General features: G+C 34.7%; 1 protein-coding gene across 1 annotated transcript; it reads left to right on the forward strand.

Moving 5' to 3' along the window:
• The first annotated feature begins 14,120 nt into the window (after positions 1-14,120).
• On the forward strand, positions 14,121-16,904 carry LOC120080812 (50S ribosomal protein L15, chloroplastic). The gene is made up of 4 exons (XM_039035455.1): positions 14,121-14,280; positions 14,388-14,739; positions 16,135-16,286; positions 16,472-16,904. Exons 1-4 carry the CDS (start codon positions 14,200-14,202, stop codon positions 16,682-16,684), a joined length of 798 nt encoding a protein of 265 aa, XP_038891383.1. The 5' UTR covers positions 14,121-14,199; the 3' UTR covers positions 16,685-16,904.
• The last annotated feature ends 4,580 nt before the right edge of the window (positions 16,905-21,484 follow it).

Below are 21,484 nucleotides of genomic sequence, written 5' to 3' on the forward strand. Positions count from 1 at the left end.
AAAGATGGAATTCACTCCTACCCGATTTCAGAGATAGTAGAGAGGTCGTTCCCTTAAGTACTGACTCTGAATCTTAAACAAGGGACCCCACCCTCTCATGGCCCAAGAGGGACTCGATTTGATGATCGGATCATAAACATATTGTTCATTAGAGGATCAGTAGGACTTAAGAACAAGAGGTAATCTGGGGAGTAAAACAGTCATTTAACCCAGTCGTTATTATGAACAACCTGTGAAGGGTTAACTTACTAATCATGGTTATATCGAGGGCACACAATATATCTACAGTGAGGGGAATGTAACTCTGGGTTTTAGTGGAGTGACCCAGTAATTAACGAATGAGGGTTAATTTGGTGTAAAGAGTTTAGTCAATTAATCTCAGATCGTTGGAGCCTATGATCTATAGGTCCACGAGGTCCTCTTACTAGCTCATAAGCAGATTAGCCTTAGAGTAGCATGATAAGTTGATTTGAAACGTTTAAATTAGAATTAAGGGAATAAGTAATTATATGTGATATAATTACACGTTTAATTTTGAATTAAACAAAATTGGAGAATCGACTAATATTTAAATATGATTTAAATATTAAATTCATGAATAGGTATTCATGAAGGTGGAATAGGTGTTAAATTAATTTAATATTGGATATTAAATTCATTGAATTAATTAAATTGTTTAATTAATTATTAATTTTATTAGAAAATTATTTTTGAATTAATTTTTGTAAAATTAATAAAATTTTAATTTTAATTATTAGAATTAAAACTGAAAAGAATTTTGATTTTCAAAATCAAAATTGAAATAAAATTGAAAAATGGAAAAGTTGAAATTTTGAAAAAAGTGGGATTTTCCCACTTCTTCAAGTTGACAACTTAGTCACATTCCACTCAATTTTCAGCTCAAATTTGAAGTTAGAGCTAGAATGCTTTTAGGCATTTGAATGTTTGCATGAAAGACTGGTATATATCACTCAGTTTTTAATGAAAATCGAGCATGCAATCAGTTACAATTTACTGAGAAATAGTGATTGAAAAACTGTTCTTCAACAAGCTGATAAACCAGTCCTCCTCCTCCTTTCTCCCTAATTCAAGCTTATTTTGAAACTCACAACTCAATCCAAGGCACCAAAAGGATAGTAGAGAAGGCCTTATGGTGGTTCACGAGCAGAAATCAAGGAGATTGCAGCTGAATCGAGCTTGAAGAAGAAGATCTTCAAAGGTATGTTTGAAACCCACTTTATATTTTATGAGCATGTTGAATTTAAAGCCAAAATTAATGAATTAGAATGCTTAATGATCTTGTTTTCTTCTGTTGCATTTTTCCTAACTCTATCAAAACTTGGTCTCCTTCTCTCCATCTTCTATGTTCCCTCTGTGGAAAAAAAGAAAAGAAAAAATAAATTCTCTCATCAAAATCACTTCTCCCTTTTCTTCCAAAAAAAATTAATCTCGTTGAAACCTACAAACTCGTCGTGATTGTGAAACCGGGAGAAAAAGAGACAGTTCGAGTTCATGCAGTAGATCGGAGAAGGAAACGATAAGACATATTTCTTCAAGTGTGATTTCTTGAAATTCCCTCTTTCCTCTCTCTAATCACTATAAATAGGATGCTTAATTGATCTTGTTTAATCCATGTTTTTTATCCTCTGCTTTATATTGTTCTGTAAAATGAAAAATGGGACACGATCTTTTCTGCTGTGGGTATTCACATATCCTTCAATTGGTATCAGAGCGTCGGTTGAGTCTCTATTTTTCATTTTTGAACATTAAATAAAAGATAATGGTGGGTGTTTAGATCTGCATTGTGATGTATATTCTAGGATTTTGGTTGTTCTATGATGCATTGTGATGTATGTTCTTCTTTGTGATGTATGCACCAGTTCGAGCGATTCTTGGTTGGTACGAGTTCTTGGTCCGATTCAGCAACCCTTTTGTTGTAGTAATTAGTTTTTTAATTAATTAAATTAATATAAATGTTATATTAATTTAATTAATTATTTAGAAGTCCAATCCCGGTCCATATATTGTTCTTTAAATTATGCATTTGATGTAAGATTTAATTTTATTAATATATGTCATAATGTATGCCATATAGAAAATCCCACTATAGATTATGCATTTAATCATTGATAACTTGTAGAAATACAAGTTATTGTTATCTCAAAGTTGGAACAATTAGGATCTTTAGTGATATAAACGCATTCATTATGAAGAAAAATGCATGAAATTCCATACATGCAGTTAACTTATACAAAATTATCCTTTTAGTAAAAATCTGCTTCATTAATGTATCTTAATGCAGGAATCAAAGAAATTCACTAAGTGTTGCAGACCAGGCCGACGCAAGGGGTATGTGTCCGAGAATGTTCAACGTAGAAAGGATACATTGGCTCGCGCTTCTTTTGTCAAATTACTACTTACAGGTATGGGCATCTGACTAGCAGCGTTTGAACATCTCAGAAGTGGCAGGCAATTGGTCTAGGGTATGGAATTTAATGCAAGTCCAATCACGAAGTTGCTGAGATTTGCCTATAAAAGAAGAAGCCAACTGCTGAAGCATAGTTAGACACCTCAAAGCCAGATAGTTAGAATTTTCTTAAGTAGTTAGACTGTTGTCTGCAAGCAAGAAATAGGATGGAAGATACCATTCCATCGTTGATCAAGAGGAGCTATTGAAGACAAAGCTCGAGAGAGATCCTTATTAACTTTTTCACTAGGTTGGTTGAAACAAGCATTAAAATCAAGCCAAAGAGGACATAAGGTTAAACTCTATGGCTTGACTTCTTCCTTTTTACATTTCATTTCCATTCCTCATTTCATTTCATCAAGCTGAGATTGTTGTATAAACATTTGTTATCCTTAATTTAATCTTATCTTTGGCCATTCGACACTTCTCCATCTGTTTATATCCGAAATTGTTTGTGTTTGATAATGTTCTTACTTAATGAAAGCTTGAAATCTGTGGTTAAATCATCCTGATCAGTTGATTAAAGTGATTAAGTAGTTAAATCACTCGAGAGAGCAATTTAACTATAGATGCATTAAGTCAGGGTGTGAAATAGGTTTAGAGAAAAAGTTGCGCGCATCAACTTAGTTTTATCGCACAACTCCCAACCTCATCGCATAGTTTCAAGTCTCATCGCATACCCACCAATCGCACACCTCAACGTACAACTCATAGTCATACGTTTGATGTGCACCCAGTTCCTTACATGCAACCGAGCGCTTCCTCGGTCGTGCATGGACCTTACTTGATACACGATGGCCTTTACTCGATACCCAATTGTTTCCTCGCTTATGCATACTCGATGCATGATTCCTTCCTCGATCATGCATACTCGATGCACGATCCTTTCTTCGCTCATGCATGGCTTTTACTCGATGCTTGCCTAGTGTTTACTCGATGCTTGCATAGTATTTACTCGATGCTTGGCCACCATTTTTACGGCCAATACTTAGCCAAAAAAATTTTCTTGTTAGGCTAACTTAAAAACACCCAAGAGCCAAGTCTCCAATACTTTAAACATTTTCCTACTTCATTTCCTTATCCTTTACCCATTTCCCTACGATTCCACATTAACTCAAATATTAAACCCCTCATTTTACTAATCTCAACCAATAACATATTTAAGTAAGGAAAGTAGGGTTCGAGTTTCATAATTACTTCCCCTTATAAAATTTTGTCCTTGAAATTTGTCTGAACCTACTCCGGGTTAGAGTTCCACATAAACAAAAAACTTTATAACCTCATTTTTACCACTACGCTTCTGTTGCGCCACTCTGATATTAACTTTCTTAATTTTCTCAACAGTACTTCTCCTAGCCTTATGACTAGTTTTTAAAACAAACTAACTGCAAATAACCTTTCTATCTCAAACTCTAATTGAGAATAAATTTAATTCATTCATACCTTTCTCAACAAATCTTCAAGTAGCGTTGTGAGTTACAACTCGGGTTGTCTGCTAGGTCTGCCACTTCTATTGTTCCTCTAGTCTAACAACAAATCTTCAAGTAGCGTTGTGAGTTACAACTCGGGTTGTCTGCTAGGTCTGCCACTTCTTTTGTTCCTCTAGTCTAACTTTGACTAATTTCCAGGTTTCTCTTAAACCTATGGAATCTACTTTACCACATAACCCTCGGGTTTTACTGAGCTCGACCTCAGGTTTCTCAAAAACTTATGCTCTGATACCAATTTGTCACAATCCCTCCCAAGCCTTGTCTCTCATACCAGAAAGAGGGCATGAGGATGACATATACCACAATTTTGTGATACCTACTATCTACTTGAACCTGTTTTGCCTCACTAAACTTAAAGGCCAAGTAGATAAACAACGGCTCGTTCGCTTAACTTATTTTATTACAAACAGTATAATGTTTATACGATCTCCAAACTCAACTTAACAATTCCAGACTCTTAGCTACAACTATTTACAACAATAACTTAAATCCGGAAGTGTGGCTATGGTGTGGTAGAACTTGACCTTAGCAACACCCTGGAACCCCTCTCTTTTACTACCTGGGAAGAAAAACATAGAAGAAAAGAATGAGCTTCAAGAAGCCCAGTGAGTGGTGATTTTTATAGGAAAAAAGGTTTGATTATCGAAATTCATTTTTGGGAAAAATCATTCCATAATCAAATAATTATCACATAACATAATGTAACATCCCCAGCCTATTAGCTAGATAATCCCTAGCATGATCATGTATTTTCCCGGGTATTCACGTGAATTCCCCGATATGAATGATGTGGAAACAGTCCCAGTACCCATATAACCCGTCGAATGTACACATGTCGACTATATCTCGTTAGTCATACTCGAGAATGCTGAAAATCCCATCTAGTTATATTGACAATCCCAGCCAAGCATCCATGATGAATGCTAACAATATCTCGACTACAATCTCAGTTTCCAATGCAAATCATAACACGTAGAATAACAACAATCACAATGACCAATAAAATCCAGACAAACACATTTTTCGATCATGCCAATTTTCTAAACATTACCTATATATATAATTCAACATAAAAAACAATAAAAAATAACCAATCACCGTGTTTTACTGGACCTTTCTTTCTTCCCAAGTTCCCTGGTTTCCCTTGGCTTCCTTTTTGAACCCTAATTTCTAGATTCATTTGAAGCTCAGATTACTCATTATTCCATACCTTATTTCGAGACACTTCCTTCTACAAACTTGTTCAAAATTATCTTAACAGGATTATCTTAAAATTTGGGCTTCAAATTTCAACGCAAGACCTCAGAATCTCAAGATTCATCCACCTTGCCCAGTTGTCCCTGATTCTGTGAACACCTCTCAGTTTCCTTCATTTTTGACAACCCTTATTTTAGAATTTACTCATAGAAGCCCTTACACATAAACTAAATTCAATTTATGAGATTTTGGCTCAATAATCACCTGATTTGCACAAGAAGTTTGAGAGAACTCCGTGTTTAAATTTGGTGCAGCAATTCTTACGCTGTGAGAAGCTTTCCCAACGCTTGGGTGTAATCTCAACGCCTAGACAGCATCTTGGACTCCTAGAAGATCTTTCTCAACACCTGCTAAGCTTCCCTCAACGCCTAACTTGGTCTCCTTCTTCACTCTTAAGCACTTTTAAGAGAATTTCTGAGTTTCATTTCAAAGTGAAGGCCCTCCTAAGGTATTTATAGGCTTTCCAAATCATCGTTGTCATCCTCTAACATTACTGACGCATGACACTTTTTATTGCATGAAAATCCTAAGTGTAAACTCCATGCAATGTCCAACACTTAACATTTTCCACCTCTTACTTGCATGAATTTGAGTTGTCGTCCCCCTATTTTGTCTAACACATAGGTCATTCTTGCATGTCCTAATATGCAACCACCTCCTCCTAGGTTAAGCTCAAACTTCACTTGGTTTAACCACTGGTCTCAATGCTAGAAGTTTCCTCAATTCATCATATAGCCCTACCAAATGGTCGCATGCCCACTTGATCGCATGGCTTAACCATCGATTGACTCCCTTTGCACCGTACTAATCTCAAGCTCAATGGAAATCTTTTCTTGGCCGCACATTCCTTCCCCCTTGCATGGCTCTTCCTTTGGCGCATGCGCTCACTATACTAAGGCCATCACATAATCATGCGCTCAACTCTTTCACTTAGGTCATCGCTTACCACACATCCAATGCCAAACTTCACGCCTATGCCACTTCTTGCTTTATGCGCTTATGAGGCCCCTTCTAATGTGATCAAGTAACCTCAAAACAACCTTGGATCTTTGACAAGATTTTCAACGCATGCTCTTCACCCTTCAATACCTACATCAACATATAGCAAGGGCTCATCAACACATAACAAGGCTCATTAATGCATAATAAGGGCTCGATCACCTCACACGACCTCGAAAGTCTTGACTAACAACTTGCGTTTGGCATGTCTCTCATGCCTACGTCTATATAAATCTTCCATGTCCTTGCTCACCACTCCATGTGTCCATCATGGCCTTTTGCCAAGCACAACCCTCATTGTTTGGTCTCTTGGTCGCATGCTCCATACTAACACATAGTCCAATGGCCGCACTCTTCTTCCAACACTTAGCCTCATGGTTGGCGCATACTTCTTCAACCAACACATACCAACACTCATCTTAGATAGCCCATGTGTGACAATGCTTGCACAAGCCCCTTGCTTAAGGCCTCTTGCTACGCGTATCAACTTAGTCTTATCGTACAACTCCCAACCTTATTGCATAGCTTCCAGCCTCATCGCATGCCCACCAGTCGCACAACTCACAGTCATACACCTAATGCTCACTCAATGCCTATGTGACCTAGCGCTTCCTTGTTCGCACATGGCTCTTACTCGATGCACATTGGCCTTTACTCGATACACGATTGTTTCCTCACTCACTCGTACTCAATGCATGATTCCTTCCTCGATCATATATACTTGATGCATGATTCCTTCCTCGATCATGCATACTCGATGCTCGATCCTTTCCTTGATCATGCATACTCGATGCAAGATCCTTTCCTCGCTCATGCATGGCTTTTACTCGATGCTCACCTAGTGTTTACTTAATGCTTGCCTAATGCTTACTCGATGTTTGCCTAGTGTTTACTCGATGCTTGGCCACCATTTTCACGGTCAATACTTAGCCAAAATTTTATTCTTGCAAGGCTAACTTATAAACACCCGAGAGCCAAGTCTCCAATACTTTAAGCATTTCCCTACTTCATTTCCTTATCCTTTACCCATTTCCCTACAATTCCACAATAACTCAAATATTAAACCCTTCATTTTACTAATCTCAACCAATAACATATTTAAGTAGGGAAAGTAGGGTTCGAGTTTCACACTTAAGCTTAATCCTGAGTGAGTTGTGAACTCTTGTCTATGAGGACAATCCTTTGATTTGCATGGGTGAGAGTGGTCTTGTTCGAGTAGGGAGCTGTGAACACAACTACACAAGATAGAATCCACTCATTTCCTGACCTTAGTGAAAGTAGATAAATTGCTCCCTTAATAGTTGATTCTGGGCCTTGAACATTGAGGCCTCAACCTCTCACTGGCTCGAAAGGTATTAGTTTATAGTTGGACTATAAACTGTTTGTTCATTAGAGGGATCAGTGGTATTTACAGAGTTAAATGTAACTACAGAGATAAAACGGTATTTTGACCTAACTATAGTTATGAACAATTTGTGAAGGGTCAACTCACTATTGATTGGTTATATTCATGGGCACAGAAATAAATCTATAGTGCGAAGAGTGCAGCTACAATCTTTAATGGAGTGACTGGTAGCTAATGAAAATTGATTAATTTAATTAATTAATCTTATATCATTAGAGCTTCTAATCTATAAGTTCATAAGATCCCTTTATTAGCTCACTAAAGGGTATATAAGAGAAATGGTTTGAATTATTCAAATCAATTGCATATTAATGAGATTAATATAATAGGGTTAATTATAGATGTGATCTATAATTAAGAGAGAAAAATATTTTAATAAGATTCAAATATTAAAGAGATACATACATATAAATATGTGATAATTATATGTTGATTAATTCTATATTACATATGATTGAATATAGTCGTTTAATTGATTAATTAATTAATTTTTTAGAAGTAGAGATAAATAAATATGTGATGTTTATTTATTAATTAATTAATATTATATATTAAATTGGATTTAATATATATGGTTATTTAATTATTGAATTAATTAATTAAATAAAAGTTATTTAATTAAATTAGAACTGGAGTAGGAATAGAAAAGACTAGGAGAAAAGGGGTCACCCCTCCTCTCTATAAATAGATCTTCATGGCCCATGTTTGTGATACAGTTGAATTGGGAATTCTGAATCCTAGCCTCCTACTACTTCTCTCAAAGTCTCTATTCTTTTCTCTATTACTTCTTCTTTCGATTCCAAGTCTTGGAGACCATACATCCAATTCTTGGGATCCTAGAGAATAACAAGGTTTCACTTACGATGGTGTCCCTTGATCATTGAAGAGACGTTCCAGATAAGATGCGGAGGGAATCATGAAGAATTTGGGAATCTACAAAGGTAAGGTGTAGCTCTTCCTTTTTTTTTCTTCTCTTAAATGCATGCTAGGCTGAATTTTTTATTCATTGTATTATTATTTTTATATCGTATTTGGTTTTTGTAAAATCGAAAACAAAATTACAAGGCGATCACACGCCTCCGCTTGGAATTCAATCCCTTCAATAATTACATCACACGAAAAAACACAATCAATATAGTTCTAATCATTGATGATTTAAGATTTATCTTGGTAGTGTAATGTTCTCCAGTCCCAAACTCAAAATGTCACTCAAAACGTTCGGGAGGCATACAAGCGTTGGGTATGGACAAATGAAAAGGCCCAAGCATATATCTTGGCAAGCCTTTCTGAAGTCTTGGCCAAGAAGTTTGAGCCCATTTTCAATACCTTTGAGATCATGGAGTCCCTGTACGGAATGTTCAGACAGCCGTTCAGACTCAGCCATGACGCTCTTAAATTCATCTTTAATGCCCGTATGCAAGAAGAGGTATCATTTCGAGAACATGTTCTCAAAATGATGGTCTTTAATGTAGCTGAGATGAACGGGTCTGTGATTGATGAGACAAGTTAGGTTAGTTTATCTTAGAAACTTTACCTGAAAGTTTTCTAATATTCTGTAGCAATGCTGTTATGAATAGGATTGACTACAACCTGACCACCTTGCTGAACGAACTGTAGACTTTCCAATCCTTAATAAAAGTCAAGGAATAGAAAGGTGAGGCAAATGTTGCCTCATCCTCTAAAAAGTTCTTCAGAGGTTCAACCTCTGGAACTAAGTATGTGCATTCCTCTTCTGGCACCAAAAAGTGGAAGAAGAAAGGTGGAAAAGGGAAAGTTAATCCTCAGCTGCTACCCAAAAGGGCAAAAAGGCCAAGGCTGCAAAGGCAATTTGTTACATTGGAAGAGGAATTGTTCCAAATACTTAGCAGAAAATAAAAAGGTCAAGCAAGGTAAATGCAATTTACTTGTGTTGGAGACTTATTCGGTGGAGAATGATGATCAGCCTAGATAATAATTCAAGCGTCACTAACCATCTTTGTTCTTCAATTTTGGGAATTAGTTCATAGCGGCAACTGGAGATTGGAAGATGACGATGCATGCAGGAACTGGGCTTGTTGATATGTGGATTTTCTTTCTATATTTGTAGGAACAGGTGACTCTTTGAATGATCCAATTACGAATTTTTTATGTCTTTTCGGTTTTTCTAGAGGGTTAGGCACCTCAACGAATGATTTTGTGGTGGGCAAAAGATTTTATGCTTCTTTGTATGTAGGTATTTCTAGATCTTTGGAAGTGGTAAAGGATTCATGAGGAAGGTTAATATTCTCTAGGTTGGAGGGAAGATCTTCATTTAAATTAATTATGATATTCTTGTTGATGTTAGTAGTGAATTTTGTGACTGGATCATTAATAGATGTTTCCTCATGGTCCGTATGTTGATGGGTTTTGGAATCCTCTTTTTCTTTTTCTTTTTCCTTAGCATTATCTTTTAAAGGATTTTGAGGATGTTTTTTCCTTCAGATTTTGGGGAGCTGTGGAAGTTCATCCAAGCACTATAGCGGTAATCTTTGAAGTTCTCTTGAGAAGAAGATTGTTTAAGAGAAGAGCAATCCTTTGTTGTATGTCCTATGTATCCACAAAAATAGCAAAAGTTCGGAAGTTTTTCATATTTAAATTTGACCCATCGATCAGAGGAAAAACTATCTGTGTTGATTATTATTCATCTGCGAAGGGGTTTTGAGATGTCAATGAGTACTCTGATTTTCATAAATTCTCCCAACAAAATTCTTCTTGATCGCAGTCGACATCCAAAAATGAACCAATAGAGTTGCCTATTTTTGTATCCATGCATTTGTTCTAGAATCCTAGAGGTAAATCAAAATGGATGGGATTTCAGATGTCTTAAGTCTATGTTTTAGGGATTCAAGAACAAAGAGGGATTTGTCAAAAAGTCAGTCGTGAGTCCAAAATCCAATCTTTGTCTTCTTGTTTCTCGAATGTAAACAAAATTATATTTTTTTCGATGCTTTCCAAGCTTGTATTTTGGTGAAATCTCCAAGCGTTTATAAAGGCATTTCTCTGAGTAGGGACAAAAATGATGCGTGAAGTAAGGAGTCTGCCCATGAGGAAGTGATCGAGGTGATAATTTATGTTGTTTTTAATTTCAGGATCCATTGCAATCTTAGGGAACATTTCATTTGTCGAGAGATTCAATTTACTCCTTTCTGAAATGATTTCCTCAACTACCATTGTTGTTTAGCTTCAGATGATCTAATCTAAAGCAAGAACTTGAGGGTTGGAGACGAAGCCACTGAACTAATAGAAAACTGATGAAAACCTCACAAGACAGAGTCCTGCATCTTATAGGGATCTTGTAAGTAGACCCTATGATCTTCAAAAGCCAAAAGTTCTTGATTTTACGATCATGTACCAATACTTTTTTTCTCAAAAAAAAAAAAAAACAAACAAACAAAAGAACAATGGTCATGTTTACTCATAACATATGATAATTAATCATTTCTTCTTTATTACTATTTCCAGCATGTTCAACTTTTTTTTTTTTAAAGTAACCTTATTTTTTTAGCTTTACTTGAAATTAAGGAGCAATAAAGAAGAAATGATTTCCACACTGGTCCACAAATTGAGTTGATAATTTTTTTTTTTTAATAGAAATTAATGAAATAGAATTAGGGTACATTTTCAAATATGGAAGAAGAATAATGTATGGCTTTGACGGTACCGCAATTAAATGATGAAAAGGAAAATCAAAAAGAATTGCATGGACATACGCATGTGATATCATTTCTTTTTTTTCTCACCGACCATTTAATCCTACTTATTACACAAATTGAGAATTTGAAAACTTTTTTTTCTTTTTTTTTTTTTTTTTTGACCAAAACAGTCGGCTTGACTGCTTTAATATTTTTAGTAAAAACGAATGGAGAGTATTTGTTGGAATATTGGGGACCGTGGAGGAGAAAAATGGAATTAAAATTGAAAGGTGTTAGATATAAGTCGTTTTAAGTGTTGAGAATTGAGGGTCAAAACTCAAAAGTTGAAATTACTGTTTGTTTTGGATTCGGTAAAACATAGATATCAACCAATCTGACTATACCAGTCGGCAGCTGCACGTGGCATCTATTCCCCTCCCTGCTTGCCGACGGATGGACTCCGGCCTAGGCCCATACTCAACCTCCGTGGGCTTCCAATAGGCCCAATAGAGCCCAATTTGTCAAATGTGTCCGTAGTTACAAATATACCTATCAAATCCAAAATATTAACAGATATCACATAATACAAAAGAATTTGTAAATATAACAAAATCTATCGAGGATAGATCATATCACTGATAACAATCTATTGACGATAGAGTTTATCATTGATAGATTTTTTTGTATTAAAATTTTGCTATTGTAGGTATATAGTTCCCCTTTTTTTCTATTTTTGAAAATCCTCCTTAATTTTTTTTAAGGTCAAATGCTTTCTCAACTCATGACTATATGGTATGATGAAAGATAAAGATAATAACAATCATGGTATTATAGTTCCATCATTATTTCCACATTTCCATATGGGTTCTACTTCAACTAGGGGAATGATTGAAAATTTCTGTTATTTCATATAAATAAATATGAAAAATTATCTTTTTAGTCTTCGAACAATATGAGCGTATGGTCCCTCAGTTTTTAAAATGTACTTTTTTAGTCTTCAAATTTATAAAAATAGGTCTATTTACTCCTTGAATTTTCAAAATGTACATTTTTAGTCTCCAAGTTATAAGGTTTAAAAAGTTTTTGAAGTATTTTTTATTTGACTTTTTAAAAATAATTTATGATATTTAAAATTTTAAAAATATAGTTTTAGAGAGGATGTGATTTTTAAAAATTATTCTTCTAATTTAAAATGTTATGCAATTATTCAAAATAATAGTATAAGGTTATATGAGAGATTTTTTTAACCTATTTTTTAAAATTCAGTGACTAAAAAAGTATATTTTGAAGGTATATTTTGAAAACTCGGGGACCGAATGGGTCTATTCTTATAAACCTGAGGATTAAAAAAGTAAATATTTAAACCTTAAGGATCAAATACATATATTCTTCAAAACTTGAGGACCAAAAGAGTAATTTTCTCCAAAATACTAATGTGAATATAATTACACTATAAACATTTAAATTGGTTTAAAAAGCATGAAATATTTATTTATTAATTTAGAGATTTTTAATGCTTTTTGTATATAATTTTTCAAAATATTGAAGAATAGTATTTTTTATATTGTTATCGACATTTTTGTAAAATTAAGACCTCGATATTTTAAACAATAATAATAATTACTATTTCAACTTCAAGTTGACACGACATTATTGTATTCTACCTACTTACCTTGTGCTCCTTAATTATATAGGAATTTAGGCTTAAATTTGGAAGTAATCAAATCACTAGTTGGTTGTCTATTAACCTGAACAATTCTGATAAGTGATAGCCCTATTGATGTTAAATTGTTATATACTTTTGAAATTATGAATATTCTACTTTGTTGCGTATTCAAAGATTTTAAGTAAATTTAGTAATAGGTTATTTTTCTAAGAAAAACTAATATGTTTTTTTTTTTCGAAAAATTACGAGGCTATAAAATAAAAAGAAGAATTAGCTCTTCAAATAAAAATTAAACCTAATTTTAAAAGTTAATGAATTGTAGTCCTTTGCTTATGTCAGTACTATGAAACATTACCACTTTAACCCCAATGCATTTCTTTCTTCTTCTTCGTGTTCAACTGCTCGATCTGAAATAATAATAATAATAATAATAAAACATGTGCACTTTTTATGCATTCGTCTTCTTCTTTCTCTTCTGCATTCTTGTTCTCCCGTTTCTTGTTGGTTCTGCATCGTCATCGTTTTCTTCTCCTTCCATTTTTTGTATGTGTTCTTCTTCTTCATCTTCTTCTTCCATTTTTCACATGTTCTTCTTCTCCTCCTGTGCTTGTCATCTTCTTCGTTCTCCAGATTTTTTTTTTCTTCTGTCTTCGTTTTGCATTTTTTTTCCAAAGGAAAAATTGAAGTTGCGTCTAATAAGGAACAAAAGGAAGGAGCGAGAAGCCAGATCGAGAAGAAAGAGACCAGAGCAAGAAGCGAGAGGAAGAAGCAAGAGAAAAATCTGAACAAAGAAAAAAATCGAAGAAAACAATTACAGTTGTGTCTAATGAGGAACAAGAAAAAAGAGTGGAAGGTTGGAACGAGAAGCTAGAATGAGGCTAAAGCGAGAAGCTAGAAGTGAGAGCGAGAAACAAGCTTTCGTTTGAGCATCAGGTCCTCGCATGTGATTTGGGAATAAGATGGTACTTTTACATGCTAAGTAAAAGATTATTTTTTTTATCAAATTTAAATCTTTGATCAAATTTTATTTGGGCTCCTAAAAAGGCCTTCCGTACTAAAACCCCACGATAAAATATACACGTTAACGAAGAAAAAAAAGCATAAAAAGGAAAAGGGGGAAATCCATGAAAGGAAAGCCCAAAAATGTCCAACGGACCCAATCGTGATGGCAATAACGAAGGCCCATTAGGCTCGCATCGTCACATTGGGAACAAAGAGAAAGAGGAACAGAACGTGAACTGTAAACACTCAGTCCCAGTTTATCCATGGCTGCCCTTCTTTCCTTATCTTCAACTTCCTTGACCAGAACGGCCACTGCTCTGCCTTATCCAACCACTTCCTTCAAGGTATTCACCATGTCCTCCCTGTTTCTTTCTTTACTCTCTTAGTTTCAAATTCGACACGTTATCTCAGTTCAATTTTCTGCTGATCTCTAATTCACTTGCATTTCCAGGGAAATGTGAAGATTCTCAACCCAAAGCAGCTCACCATTTCTTCTCTCAGGCTCAAATTCAAGGTCGGAGATGGTAAACACTTGGTTGTTCGCAACCAGGCTCCCGCCTCTTCCCTTTCTGCCTCCCCCGTCGAGAGTGTGCGGTTCCGTCTGGACAATCTCGGACCACAGCCAGGTTCGAGGAAGAAGGGCAAGAGAAAGGGGAGAGGTATATCCGCGGGACAGGGCGGTAGCTGCGGGTTTGGAATGAGAGGTCAGAAATCAAGGTCTGGACCTGGTGTTAGAAAAGGATTCGAAGGTGGACAAATGCCTCTTTATCGAAGAATCCCCAAACTTAGAGGAATTGCAGGAGGTAATTTCTATCATTCTGCCAGTGCTACTTGCCTTTTGTATACGAATTATAGAACTTTACGTATCTGGCTGCTAGGCGTCCACAATGGCTAATTCCGTTATAGGTTGTGGTTGCTTCATTGAGGGAGAGTTCAAATTATCTTTTCTTTCTTATCTTCAAAACTTCCATTCATTGATCTCAGTCTTTTCCCTTAATTTCATTTTACCTATTTAGTACTAGGAGGTTGTTGGAGCAATTGCCAACAGATGTTTGGAATTATTGCACTTGTGTAATTTGTGTAATTCCTTATTCCTCGATTGGAGGACATTCGACCTTGTTAGACTTTAGGAGACTAGGGCAAGGGAGAAAAGCAGTCGCTCTATTAGTGAACATCCTTTTCCTGGTTGCTTGAAACATAATCAATAAGTCGTCTAATCATGTTTGGGCTAGAGTGATTAGGAAGCTGTTATGGTTCATGATATGGCCTTCAAGTATCCTGCAGCCACCTAAGAAGCACAGACACTTCAGTTTTGCGAATGTGCTCATGTGCTCATGTCAGACACTTGGACACTCCAACACTTGTTGTACACATATCGGACACTTGTTAGTGCAACAAATGTGTTAGACATGCATAGAACACTTGTTGAGAAGACTAAAAAGGCACATATATGACAATACTAATAAATTTTGAGTGTGGAATACATCGAACTAAGTTTTTTAAGGATATAAATGCATCAACTAATTTACTTTGAATTTTCCTTTGGTATAAAAATGGTATATATTTTAATAAGCATGTCCTTGTCATGTCATGTCCTAAACTTTTAAAATATGACACATCGTCGTATCTATGTCTCATATCCGTATTTATGCTTCTTAGCCTCCAGTGTGCGAGAAAGAATACTCTTCAAACTGGATGTAGGAGGTTGTTTATTTACTTTTTGCCTTCTGGGAAATGGTAATGATGTATAAACGTGACAGGAGGACTATGAAAACGAGGGGAATAGATGATCTGTCAACCTAGCCGAAAGAAATATAAAAATTCCTCCTATTGGGTTGAATGTCTAATTAAGTGTAATTACTCAAGCTCCCAGACAGAGTACAAAATCTATGGACCCAAAAAAAGTAACTCTCTTACATAATATCTTGTATGGTTAACCATTCCTCGTTACTAGCTATGCCTTGTTGCTAGCTATGCCTTTGGTTAGAATATTTAGTTTATGAAAGGTATTTCAATATCATGTAAAGAGAATGGATTTTATGATTTCCTCTTCCTGTTTCTCTTCTCATTCCTTACTATATCTTTTTCATAAAAAGGACATTCCAAGATGATATATCGTGTATTGCATTTGTTTTCCTTATGGTCACCTTCGCATGAATTTGTGATATTCAAGGTGAACATCTGCTTTTGTTTTCAAGGTATGCATGCTGGGTTACCTAAATATGTGCCAGTAAATCTGAAAGACATTGAAGAGGCAGGATTTCAGGAAGGGGAAGAGGTCTCCTTGGAAACTTTAAAAGAGAAGGGTTTGATCAACCCATCAGGAAGAGAAAGGAAACTCCCATTAAAGGTACTAATATCACGAGTATCTACATTGTTAAGATTACACAAGTGGATATCAAAATTGACATTGTGATGTGCTGTCCTCTACTCCAAGAAGTGGAACCAAAACTGAATGATTTAAACAGATGTTGCTTAACTCATCAAGGTTCTGGTGACTGATTCATAATTTGCTTGACCTTGTCTTTCCTTCAGATTTTAGCCGATGGGGAGCTAAGTGTGAAGCTAAATATCAAAGCTCGGGCTTTTTCATCAGCAGCAAAAGAGAAGCTTGAAGCTGCTGGCTGCTCCCTAACTGTATTACCTGGACGGAAGAAGTGGGTTAAGCCATCAGTGGCTAAGAACCTCGCACGTGCAGAGGAATACTTCGCAAAGAAAAAGGCAGCAGCAGCTACTGCTTCTGCTTGAATAGTTGTAAAGTTGCAGTTGATGCAAATTTCATGTTAAATCTCTTCCTCGGTAAGTTTGGGCCTTAGCTAGTTTGTGGGCTTTAAGTCCAATTCCATGCCGTCTGATTGTATTATTGATTGTTTTCAAGGGCAAAATTCTCTGAAATGTTGGTGCTCTCTTTTACTTTATTAAACTACCAAGAAAGAGTAAAAGCAATATTTTCTTTAAAAAAATCAATTAAAAATTAGCTCATCGCCAATTTGAACATAGTTTAATTTTATTAAGCATATACTCGAGTCTTAACTAGGAGATCCAAGGTTTGAATCCATCAATATTGAACTATTAAAAAAGGAGGAAAAAAAAACTCATAAATACCGCTTTTAATATGAGTTGACTAGCGTGGAGAAGAGGAAATCAAGTATGGATGATTCAGTTAATTTAGTCGTTTCCATCATTCTCAATCATGTCATCCACTAATGTACGAGTCTTGGACCCATTTAAATATTTCTGCTTATCTAAACTAACCAAATCCGGATCAGTTTGGACATTTCTGATACGCTGAACTGTTGAACTTTAAAATTGATTTGTGTTGTTTAAAAATATTGCAAAATACAATTAGAGTGGGGAAAAAAACATACTTAAGTCAGAGCTATCTTTTTTAGCATATGGGTAGGAATTCTGATAGAGCTATGGGGTTGATCCTTCTTGGATACTAGGAATCTGGCACTGGATAGCAATAGTCAAACTAGAATGTGTCAATTTTGAAAAATTTTGGTCAGTTTCATGATTACTTGCTTCAATAAGTAATTGTGCACTGTTGTTTTGGATGCAAGGCATGTGCTTTATTAATCACATATTGCTGGATGACTCATTTCCTCTCATTCAATAATGCTAGTTTATGTCAAGAGAACTTGAAAGCGACCACAAAAGAAAAGCTGCATCACTCGTGGTGGTGCCCTTTCTCCATTATTCTAACAAATTTGGATTTTCTTTCCATGTTCTTTACTCTATCTCTCTCTTAAGCTTTGATTTGATGTAAAAACCAAATACCCACGAGCCAAAAATGATTATCTTCCAACCAAACTAGTCTCTATTAAGAGAAAAGTGGTTGGCCTAGTGATAAATAAGAAAATATTCTCTTGATATAAGGTTAAGAAGTCACTGGTTCAATCTATAGTGGTCACCTATCTAGCATTTAGTATCCTATGAATTTCTTTGGCTTTCCAATGTTGTAGGGTCAAATGATCTCTTGAAATTAGTCAAGGTGCACATAAATTAATTCAGACATTTACAGATATTAGAAAAAAATATATATTTTTATAAAAAAAAAAAAAAAAGGTTAAATCTGTCTTCCAAAACCCATAGAAATTTTTCAGCCGTTGGCCCATTACACTTGCACAACATGCTGACTATGTTATCTTGTAAGAGAATGGAATTTTAGAGCCTTTTCTATATGCCTTTATAGGGAACTTGTTCATAATTGTTGAGTATCTTATATTGCTGATGAGGAAATCGAGTTGAAGTTTTACACGTTTTTTTTTAACCAAAATGAATGGACTTCCACGTGGAAGACCAAATTCTTGGTGTTGTTTTTCTATTTATTTTTTCTAGTATGACCCTACTAATTACAATATTTGAGTTTATCTTTGAGTTTGGATTGAACTATGAACCTTTTAAAATCATTATTGGTGTATATCCACCTAATCATACTTAAATTGATTATTAAAATAGATTAAATTATAAGTTTAGTTTCAAAATTCTGACGTATGCTTCTAAGTGGATGTACGATGATTCAAAATTTTGATACATTATTGAAGCTTTTGAAAATTTAATAATAAAGTGTTCGTGAAATGTCTCTCCCGTTTAGAAATCAAGTTGCTCATATGGTAGCTCGTCATGCGGCTGGTTTCTCTAATTTGTTTCATATCTTTGCTTCTTCCAATCCAAAAGATTGCAGAAAAAGTTTGGACTTTTATGAAGTTTGCTTCTTTAAAAAAAATAAAATAAAATAAATTAGTCGTCATCATTTTTGTATTGATTATCCTCTACACACTTTATTTTCGGCCATCTTTTCATTTTTAACCTCACAATTTTATATGCAATAGGTTTTCTAAACTTTAAAAATGTCATATAAGTTTTTAAACTTAATTTTGTTCAACAAGTCTTTCATATTGAATGTCTTTTTAAAAAAAAAATAATAACAAATCTATTAAACATGAAATTGAATTTGGTGTTGGAGACATGAAGCATTCAATTTTGTATTTAATAGACTTATGAATCGTGAAGATTTTAAAAATCGAACAAGTCAATGATCCCATAAAATCGAATGTTTATAATTTTATTGGATGCAGAATCAGGAGTTTCAGAACTTAGTAGCCATATTTCAAATTTAAAACCCATTATATTATAAAATTAAAAAAATTAAAAAATCTATTAACCACACGTTTAAAGTTTAAACATAAACTCGAAACTTCAGACTAAATTCGTAAAACAATTTCGAATCCTCGATGTGTTATTTGTGTCCAAAGAAAAATTCTTTTTATAATTTGTTAAAAGAAAAATTACATTTTTAACCATGAGTTTTGAAAAACATGTGTATTTAGTGTTTTGAGTTTCAGAAATCTAATTTTTTAGTTCTTGAATTTTTAAAATTTGGTTTATTTGATCTATGAATTTCTAAAGCCCCGTTCGGTAACCATTTCATTTTTTGTTTTTTGTTTTTAAAAATTAAACATATAGACACTATTTCTACTTCTGCATTTCTTCCTTTGTTATCTTCTTTTTACCAATAGTTTAAAAAACCGAACTAAAATTTGAAAACTAGAAAAATGCCCCGTTTGATAACATTTCGTTTGCTGTTTTTCATTTTTGAAAATTACGTCTTGTTGAACATTGATGAATGAAACAGGAAATAAAAGAGTAAAGAAGAGAGCGATTACACAGTGTTTATAGTGGTTCGACGTTCACGTCCACATCCACTTTATCGAATCAGAGAGGGAGAGTATTTCGTTATCAAATGTAATATGAAGAAGATGATACAAGAGAGGCAAATTTAAAAACTCCCAGCTCACTCGCTCATAGAAAAACGTGTAAACTTCAAATAAATTTTCATCGATTACACCAAGCTACTACAGGTACCAAAATTACAACAAAAACCTTGAATGAGTGAAGTAAAAGGGAGGTCATTAGAGTAAAATCACAGCGGATGTGAAGTCACCCAAAAATCATTATCACCCTCTTGAACTGAAACATCAGAAGCCAAGACAATGAAGCTTCATCTCTCTGAAACGAATTTATTCTGAATCTTCTTAAGTCAATTAGTCGGCCCCCAAATTAAGGACATGACAGAGGTGTTCAAATTTATCACTTGCAAGAGCTTTTGTTAAAAGATCTACTATGTTCTCAAAAGTATGCACCTTGAGTAGAGATAGTTTTTCCTCTAAAATAGCATCATGTACATAATGAAATCTCATATCAATATGCTTAGATCTATCATGAAAACTTGGATTTTTAGTGCACTTTGACTATTACAGAATAATTTTATACAACAAATAGCAAGTGACATTTGAGAAATCAAACCTTTCAACCAAGTTGATTCCTTGACTGCATCAGCTAGTGCCATGTATTCAACTTCTGTGGAGGATAAAGCCACGACTGATTGCGAAGTCGACCTCCAACTGATTATTTTGCCATAAAGCGAAAAGACATATCATGTCAAAAAGCGTCTTCTATCTACATCTAATGCATAATCGGAATTGACATAACCTACCAAACAATCGTCAGTTCAACATGTTTAGAAAATATTAAACTTTTTTCGGCAGTTCCTTTTACATATCTAAGGACCCACTTGGCTGCCTCCCAATGAACTTTACCTAAATTGCTCATGAATCTGCTTATTACACTCATGGAGTATGCACGATCAGGTATGCAAGACACCATACCATACATGAGACTTCCAACGAGGTTCGCATGTCGAACTGATTCATCTCATTCAATGTTTCATCAGTAGAGAGAGACAGATTAGATGACAATTTGAAGTGCTAAGCAAAAGAAGTCTTGACTGGTTTGTTGTCTTCCATGATCAACCATTTCACAACTTTTTTTTAGATAGTTAGTTTGAGAAATAACCAAAGAAATTCTCTGACTATCTCTAACTAACTCCATTCCCAGTATTTTCTTGACAGGATCAAAGTCTTTCATTTAAAACTTATTACTTCAGTGAGCCTTTAGCTTTTTAATTTCTTGAGTATTATTTGAAGCTATCAGAATATCATCAACATTAAGCAATAATAAGATGAAAGACTCGTTATCAATAGTTTTCTTATAGACACATGAATCATATGCATTTCTCTCAAAACTATGTGAAAAATGAAAGCATCAAAACATTTATTCCAACAGCGTGAAGATTGCTTAAGCCCATACATTGATTTTTGCAAATACCATACCATACTTTCTTTACCAAAATGTTCATAACCAGGAGGTTATTTCATGTATATGTTTTCATCTAAAGTTGCATACAAGAATGTTATCGTGACACACATTTGTTCAAATTCCAAGTTAAATTGAACAACCAAAGGCAAGAGCACTCTAATTGAAGTATGTCTCACAACCGAAGAGAAAAGTTCATTGTAGTCAATGCCCTCCTATTATGTGAAACTTTTGTCTACCAATCTTGATTGGTAGCAAGGTTGTTGAAAACCTTGAATTCCTGGTTTAATTTTAAAAATCCATTTGCAGTCTATCAATTTTTTGTCCTGAGGTCTTTGTACTAGTTTCCATGTTTGGGTTTGATACAGAGAATGCATCTCATGGTCCATG

The sequence above is a fragment of the Benincasa hispida genome, chromosome 7, assembly GCF_009727055.1.
Source record: "Benincasa hispida cultivar B227 chromosome 7, ASM972705v1, whole genome shotgun sequence".
NCBI classification, from domain to species: domain Eukaryota; kingdom Viridiplantae; phylum Streptophyta; class Magnoliopsida; order Cucurbitales; family Cucurbitaceae; genus Benincasa; species Benincasa hispida.

Bases quoted from the DNA above. Each gene is read 5' to 3' on its own strand.
- LOC120080812 (XM_039035455.1), top strand. From the start codon at position 14,200: ATGGCTGCCCTTCTTTCCTTATCTTCAACTTCCTTGACCAGAACGGCC. The intron at 14,740-16,134 runs GTAATTTCTATC...TTTGTTTTCAAG, and splicing joins ACTTAGAGGAATTGCAGGAG to GTATGCATGCTGGGTTACCT. The intron at 16,287-16,471 runs GTACTAATATCA...TCTTTCCTTCAG, and splicing joins AAAGGAAACTCCCATTAAAG to ATTTTAGCCGATGGGGAGCT.